This window comes from Nannochloropsis gaditana (assembly GCF_000240725.1).
Source record: "Nannochloropsis gaditana CCMP526 unplaced genomic scaffold scaffold926, whole genome shotgun sequence".
Taxonomy (NCBI): domain Eukaryota; class Eustigmatophyceae; order Eustigmatales; family Monodopsidaceae; genus Microchloropsis; species Microchloropsis gaditana.
This window is the reverse complement of record NW_005803027.1, coordinates 1,776-10,255: the sequence shown is the minus strand read 5'-3', so window position 1 is coordinate 10,255 and position 8,480 is coordinate 1,776. Positions and strand designations below refer to the sequence as shown.

At 52.4% G+C, this 8,480-nt stretch overlaps 1 protein-coding gene across 1 annotated transcript; it reads left to right on the top strand.

Annotated features, from left to right (window-relative positions):
- Nucleotides 1-7,007: 7,007 nt before the first annotated feature.
- Nucleotides 7,008-7,683, top strand: NGA_2099400 (transport protein particle bet3 containing protein; the record flags this gene model as incomplete). The annotated part of the gene is made up of 1 exon (XM_005853375.1): nt 7,008-7,683. A coding segment is annotated over one exon (613 nt), but the record flags the coding sequence as incomplete, so codon positions are not given.
- Between the last annotated feature and the right edge of the window lie 797 nt (nt 7,684-8,480).

The window sequence follows — 8,480 nt, the reverse complement described above, 5'->3', positions numbered from 1 at the left end:
GGCCCCCCCTCCCGGCCGTCACCCGCCACCGTGGCCGCCGGCACGGAGGGAGTCGGGCGCCCCAAGAGCCCGTCGCCGCTTTGGCACCCGGCCCCGCTTTCAAGTTTCGGTCCGTTCTGAGGGCGGACGGCTCCGGGGCTTGGAGCGGATGGCGATGTGCCGGCCGGTGGGCACAGGCGGTTGCCCTCCTCATGTTGCCACTGCCCCTCGTCCTTTACACTCGGCGCGGGACCGCCAGCGTCCCTTCCTGCTTCAGGATCCTTGCCAATGATCATCTGTATGGTCGCCTTAGTCATCGCGGCTTGTTCGGCCCGCGAAATCGCCATGATGACCCGTCGCAGCTGGCCTGAACTCTCATTCAACATGTGCAGTGTACGAGCCAACTGATGGCGGACTTCAATCGCTTCCGGAGAGTTCTCCGCGCCTGGTAAGGCCGCTAAGAGAGATGTCACATAAATGCTATTCTGGCTGGTTCCGACCACATTGCCTTTGCGCGCAGAGGAAGCTTGCTGGTGTTGGGAGCGTGCAATGTCTCTTTCCCCTCCGTCCTCGCCACAGTTCGACTGCAAAGCTGCTTGCAGGAGGCGTGGCAACTGATCTCGAGGCAGACGACGGTATTTAAGACCCAATTCTTGCGGTGTCGAGCGATGAGACTGTCCTTGCCAATTGTATGACACGCCCAAGAGGCCATGCTCCATGAGTTCCTCTCGCATAACCGAGGCGGCCCGTTGACATGGCGTAGAACGGGATAAGAAGTCCGCGACCAGGAAATAAAGCTCGACCGCGTCCAGCTCCTGCACCGATGATGCTAGACGCTGGTTGGGCGGCCGGCTCATTGGTCTACATGCGTATGCAGGTATGTTGAATGAGAAGGAAGTTGCGATCGCATCAAAAGCGTAGAACAACACACCGATGATGATTATGCTAGGAGGCTAAGATGAAGCAAAACAGCAAAAAATGTGGCCAAGAAAGAAAAAGAGGCGCCGGCAGGCCGTGGAGCACACCAAATGTGTTCAATAGCTCTGCCAAACTTTATTGCGCACGGCCTAAGTCGTCGGCCAAGCGACTGTGGACAGAGGCCGTGAGCATGTCTCAGGGGCCTCACCGTGCTCGCTTTTTTCCCGCGTTCGCGAATTTGAAGCAAAGGGCGAGAGCCGCAACAAACCAGCCACCTCCCCAACCCCATGTATAGGGTCGTTTCCTTGCGGTCACATCTCCTCATCCATTCCAGGGGCTTGGCAGAATTGTGGCAATAGGATCTCGTACCTTTAGCTATGCTTTGATGTGGTCCTGGAGTGTAAAAAGAAGGCGGCATAAAAGCGCCTGTGGGAAGAGGCCAGAGTTGACGTGTAAATAACCTGAAATGCAGGCAATACACGACGAAATAGGGCGGAAAATGTAAGGTATCTTCCACCCAGAGAATAAGGACTGGTCATTGAATCTTGGTCAATAGTGTTCACAAGCTTTGTCTTTGGCCCTTAATACCAACATGTTAAATGAGGAGAATTGGACGGTGTGGTGTGAACTGCACGCTTTCACCTGTGCCTATGTAATCTTCTTGTCATTCACACCCTTAAAAGTATACATCTGGCGCATTCAAGTGGCACGAAAGCAATTGAGCTGACGTGCAGCATTATTCGAAGGAATGTGTGGATTTGGGGTCAACGTTAAGTCTCTTATTTGCGTCAAACCACGTAGCATGCGCTTTCAAACACGTATTACATGATCGAGTAATGCCAGGTCTAAGTCTTCCTCTTAAGCTGAAACGTCGTCTTAATATTCATTCACTCTATTTGAACATGCATCACATAATACTTCATGGCTCTTATTCCTACACAGGCCGGGCAGTCGCCAAATTGCTTACGCTTCACTTCCGTCTGGCAAGTTGTGCCATGGACCCTGCTATCTCCGCCGCGTCTAGTGCTAACGTCAGTTGGAATGACACTGCGATCATTACAAGACCGATCGCCTCTTCTGATTGGACCACAGAGGAGCACGCGAGATTTTTGGAAGGTCTCAAGCAGTATGGAAGGTCTTGGGAATCTATTTCAACCCTGCTTCTCCCAACCCGCACTCCAGAAGAGATTAAAAACTACGCCTCGTTATATCTCGTGAACCAGCCCAAAGACTTGACCCCTCCCCGGACGGCGTCGACAAAAGGAAAGGATGGAGCGAGTGCTGCCCGAGCCAAGGAAGGTCATTGGACGGACGAGGAGCACGAGTTCTTCCTGAAATGCTGGGCGAAGTACGGCAAATCGTGGAAAAAGATCTCCCAGGTCATGAAGACGCGCAGCAATGAACAGATTCGAACCCATGCTCAAAAGTACTTTACCAAACTGGATCAACTTCGGACGTGTGGGTACGAGGGCTCCTACACCATGGACGGTACGCGGCATTTGACCAAGACATTTTTAAAGAAGGCGCAATGTGAAGGCCGGCTAGAGTCAGGTTCCTGGAGGTCGCGCTTCAAGCTAAAGAACCCTAGAGGAGTCGCCAAAAGGCACGCTAACCGCAGGAAAAAGGTCCTCGCACGAATTCGAGGGAGCAGCGGACGATCTCCATATGGCCATCGCCATTGGCGTTACGGGGATCATGTCGGAGAGGAGGGAGAGGAAGAAGGCGATGACGTTGAGGAGGATGAGGAGAGTGGATCAGAGAGACTCGAGGGCGGACATGATGCAACGTCTGTGTGTGGCACTTTGTCCACCTACACCACTCGTAGCGGGCGCGTTGTCACGTTCAGCCGACCCTCCCAGCATGTACAAGACACCAATAGCGAGGCAGAGGAGAACGAAGAAAGATCCCATACTGCTGATGGGATATATGTAGGGGAGATGCCCACTTATACGCACGATGAAAGTGCCTTGTTGGTGGAATCAGGAATGACAATTGACACCGGCGTCCACACGGGAAGGCTGGGGATGGCGATTGTCCGAGACGATGATGTGAAAGAGCATCATGCGCCCAAGGAGGGATATGAGGAGCTTTCTCGCGACGTCTCTGGCGTTTCGGCGTCTATTCCGACCCCGCGGACTATGGTAGATGTTTTGAGCGCTTTTACGATGGATCCGGAGGGCTTCCCTCAATGGGAGTATAGCGGGCGTCGGGAACAAGGCGCGTCATTGCATCCCTGGACAGAGAATGACACAGTGTCAGCTCGATCTGGCTCAGATGTCTTCGAATCCTCGACAAAATGTGTTCCTCAGGGATATGCTGCTCTCACGTCCTCCGTAAGCAGTGCTGCTACCAGTGCTGCCAGCAACTTTTCAGACAGCAGCTGTGCTGATGGCTTGAAAACGCAGAGAGACGACATGGTTATGATGATGTGTAGCGCCGATGACAGCCTCTTCTGGGAATCCGAGAGCTACAACGAGGAACAGGATGACGACAATAGCCTCACTCGGCCCCCTGTTTCACCTAACGCAGATGCGGCGAACGAGGAGTGGATATCCACGTTCGAGCAAGTCCCCTTCATGTGAACCAAGCTGGGAAGGACGATATGCAATTAAAAAACTCAAGGTGGTGGGCAGGCAGAACTTGAATTAGAGACCACCTTATTGAAAAAGGATACGTGGCTTAATCAGCGTTTGCGCCGCATGTGATACAGATGCTGGGTTGGGTTATGCATTATTACATTTTTTTTCGATATAGGAGTCTAATAGTTGCAGGCCTGTGACGGAAAAGAGATCCTCCCTGAGTGTTGGTCTTACGCATCTTTTCTGTGCACTCGCATGTAAGACAACATGTATCAAAGGCAGGCATACAGCATACAATAGATAGGGATGTATACTAAAACCGTGTGGATACTAGATAATAGACAAATTTTAGATATACAGGAAGGTATACAAGCAGGCTTTCGCCTATCGAGCGTATGCCTGAAGTACATGCATCGATTTGTAAATGAAGCGCTCGTCCCCTAATCTGGCAAAAGATTTCTAACGCAAATTAAAAAACAACACAGAATAAAAGGCGTCGGCTGTGACTTGATTTAAAAGAGCTTTCGCAGGTCAATCGAAAGCTTGGATCTCCTGACCTTTACAGTACATTTCTTTGTTTACTTTTTGGCTTTGAGCCGCTTGACGCCAATAACTATTGCCTCTGCGTCCACCTCACTGTCAAAAGGCGAGAGCGAAAAGCGAGCCGAGAAGTTCCTGGGTGCCTCGGCTGCACCGTCATATGTAAAATTTGACAGGCCAGCCTGTCCTCCCGCCCCTCTCAACGTAGGACGGATGGTACGCGCACAGTGCCTCTTTAAACGTTCTTTGAGATCCAACCCCGTCTTGTCCTTGTCTCCTCTTAGGAAAGAGATCGCCAGCAAGGCATCCACTCCCCATGGGCCGAACTCGCGAAGCAGCGCATCGGTGGCGTCTGTCTCTAGTGTCACGCCTCCTTCGAAAAGGTCTACAATGTGGTCGAGCACAGCGAGTTGCAACTCCAGTGCAGCCGGTTCCCGCAGCCCAGCGATCCTGAGCTGCTCCTCGTAGTCATCGAAGAAGATTGCCATTGCCTCTCGGTCGTTACGGAGCTTCTGTGCGACGACCAATGGATCTGCAAAAGGCCTCGACTTTACGACCGCCTTTTCGTCCTTGCCCTTCGCCCCGCCTCGTCGAAACAAGAAGAAAAGATAGAGCGCCATGACTTTTTCCAAGCATTCTTTTACGAGCCGCGCGAAATAAAAAGGAGGTAGCCAGACAGACAGGTCGCTGTAGTAGTCATGAAAGGTCATGGCTACCTTCTGCATCATCACGCCCACGCTATCCTCCCACTCCGCCGTGAACAACTCTTCAGCAAATGCCTCCCGCACGTCCTCTAGAACCAGTTGCGTACATCCGGAATTTGCCTCATCGGCGATGCTGACGAAGCCATCTAGGACATGGTCCACGGCCGCGTCCACCATTACGAGGTGCTCCTCGCTCAGCTTCCCCATCAGCCCTAGTTCCTCCCGAAATTCTTGGATCTTCTCCTGGAGGCGATCGTAGTCGTTCACAGTCGCGCACATCATCTCTAGAGTTACCGGGTCGCCCTCTCTCTGGCGCTCTTTAGCCATTGTTGGGGGGAACGCGAGCTCTAATTTCTTGTCCCGCAGCGTCGTTAGTGTCTCCTCCAAGATGGTTTTGATCACGTTCAAACAGACCACAATGACTGCACACATGTTATCGGCAGAGAGTTTGGAAAGCGCAACCAACACCTGGAGATGGATGATGTTAAAGAAATCCTCAGGAGTGCTTGTGATCGGTTGCCCGGCCGAGTTCACGGCCACCTCCTGGACCCGATTCAGTATGTTCGTGAACCATTCGGTCATTTGAATGCGGACACGGACAAGGTATTCCTGTAAGCAGATGGACAGCGCCTGCACAAATTCCGAACACGGCGTCCGGGCGCCAAGGTGCACAATGGCCTGGTTGTAGTAATCAAGCCACTCCATCAATTGCAATAGTTCCCCCTGATCCAATTTCGAGAAGCCTCCTTGATACAATTTACAAATTTCTTTCACCAAACATCGTTCGTATTGCATTCTAAAGGTATCCATAACCATGTAATCGTCAGGAAAGCAGGGCGCTACCTCGGCTTTCAGATAGTTGAGGTCGACCAAAATACGGGTTGCCGCGCCGAGCGTAGCCGCAAAGACGTCCGGCTGCACATGCGAAGCGTCTCCCGCGGTTGTCACGCTTGCTTCCTTGGCGATCGCCTCTGCTTGTGTCTGGGCGAACATGACCGAGGCCCGGTCATCTACCCTCTGCTTCAGCTTGGACATCAGATCTGCTCGTAGGTCCTCCAGCAACGAGAGCGCGACGGCTTCCTCCACGTCCTCTGAATTCTTCTCGGCACGTTCTCGGGCACGCGTTGCTTTTTGCTTCTGAAATGCTGCGTGCATGTCCACAATCTCCAAAGTGGAGGTCAAAATGCGGGGGTCGAGTTGTACAATCTCAAAGCAATTCGAAATGTTGTCAAAAATCTTCTTCCGAATGGCATCCAGCAGCTTTTTGACCTCCTCTAGGTGGATCCCGAAGGTAGCTTGCATGCGGTCCCCGACAGAGACGACACGTGAGGGGCCTCCGATGCCGGACTTGGATGGAGGCGGAGCCATCGTCTTACTCCCCTGTTGGACTTTCAGCTCCCGCAAAAGCTCGTCTCGCCACAGCTCCAATTGCTGTCCTTCCAAATGCACTTGACGGAGCTGCATGGGCTGCTTCTCTAAGAGCCCGACGAGATGATCCACTCGTGCAGGCAAGTTTGCGTAATAAGTGACTTCTTTGAGCGTTCGCTCCAAGTTTTTGCGAGCCCGATTAATCATTTTCAATCGCGGGTAAGCGTCGAACAAGACTTTACCTTGCTCACCTGCCTTGCGACAGAGTTCATACATGCCCTCAAATTCACCGCGAACTGCGACCATCTGGTCATTTGCCGTCTGGATCACGTCCATGGAGCGCTTGACTCCATCGAGTTTGACCTGAACCATTCCGCTAAGTTGCAATTCCAGGGAAGAGAGCTTCTTTTTATAATCATTCCGGAGCTCTGGTAAGTCATCCAGCTGTACCTGTTCACAAAATTTCTTTTTAATGATCTTGCTGGCCTTCTCAAACGCCTCTGCGTCTAGTTTGGAAATTGTGCCAGCCATTTTCGTTGTGTTGCTTCGTGTGCTTGGCGGCCCCTCTGCTGACGTGCGGAGGGTTGGCATGACATTGCTGTTTCCGCTTTTCCCGGTTCTGCCCATTCCAGTCGGCGCCATGGCCACACTGTCAAGAGATCTTGGAATGTGAAGGTGTGAAATCAGCCCCAATTCATGTGGCACAAGGAAAAAGTCGTTCTCCGGATGGGGCCATGCGATGGGCTCGAGACTTGAAGTTTTGACGGCGAGGCCGGGTCTGCCCTCCAGCCCGCCTTCAGATAACGCTTTGTGCCTATCTGCATTTCAACGCGTGCTCGTGGAGCCTCATAAATCGACGTACTTCTCTATTTCTTATTACTCTTGTCCCTAACCCCTTCGCCGTTCCAAAAATCGCGGTCTATAGAATACAGATCACAAAGATGGCGGCCGACCTCCTCAAGAAGCCGTCTTCGACGTCGTCCCAGCACCAGAACAAAAAAGTGGAATGCGCAGACTCTCTTTTTGACTACCTTTTTGCTGCAATGATCGATACTTTGCGCACAGGTGGTGATCAAGGCCCGCGAAAGGAAGAGCTGTTGGCAGAGACAGTGCGGGCTATCGGATTTGACGTGGGCTATCGCTTGGCTGAGTCTATTGCACAGGGGCGAGTACTCGCGGCGGAGTCATTGGAGGTGAATGTCATGAAGTTCATTTGCAAGGAATTTTGGATTGAAATATTCAAAAAGCAAATCGATAAGCTCCAGACAAACAACCAAGGGGTGTTTGTCCTGCGGGACGCCAAATTTCGATGGCTAGCTCCCTTCACAGCCAACGATGAGTCAACTCGACGGGCAGCGGCCACTGTATTGAATTTTCCGTGTGGACTGATAAAAGGCGCCTTGGAAAATCTCGGAATTAATTCCACGGTGCAGGCAGAAGTGGCTCCTGCCGTGCCCTCATGCTCCTTCACCATTAAAATTAGACGGAGCGGAAGTGGCAGCTCGAGCAGCGCTTCACTCTCCGCACGATGAGTCCAGCACAATTCAACCCTGTACAGAGCCATCTCAAAATCCACAGAAAAAAAAAATAAGGCATCGTGCTGCACAGAGCCGGCAATTCGCGTCGATCTGCACGCGGTGGTGTCACGGGCCATCGAAACCTTTCTTTCTTGGTGCCTTTTTCTTCCTTTACCATTGCTCTGCCTTTCGACAACAAATCCCCCAGTTCCTCCCGTACGTTCCTCCACTGACCCCAATACGACTCCTGGTCTAGTCGCGTTTTAACTCAAACGTCTCAGTGGTTACGCCGGCCGCGGTAATGACGCTTATGGTAACGGCATCTCCAGTGTAGATGTCGCGCTCGCCCGCCGTCAAAAAGGCGTCCTTGCAAATCGCCACGATGTCCGCGGCAGTGTACTCGGGCTTCGGGTCCTGTCTGTTCTTGAAGCCCACGATGTTGTCCATCACGGGGATGACGAACGCCTGCCCCGACCCGCTGGCCGAGTATTCAACCCGTTCATGCGAGCCCACCGCGTCATAGGAGAAGACGCAGCCTTTACCCTCGTCATCCACCCCCGCCAAGACGTTGAAGGCATAGTAAGGGAAAAATCGCCTGTAGTAGAGTGTGTTCCCCAAGAGTTGCGCGACGGCGGGCGTGCTGATTTCCTTCCCGTTGTCGTGCTCGTACATGCGGAGGCGCATGTCAAGCACCTGTTGGAGGGTCCGCACGTCCGTAAGACAACCTGCCGAGGCTAGCACTGTCTTGCTTGTACTATTCGTGGGGAAGATATGGTGGAGAAAAACTGAGCTGGCATACAAGAACAGGGAAGCAGGGCAATACAAATGCCATACGTACAGTTTGCATAGCTTGGGGACGTTCCGGGACAAAATCT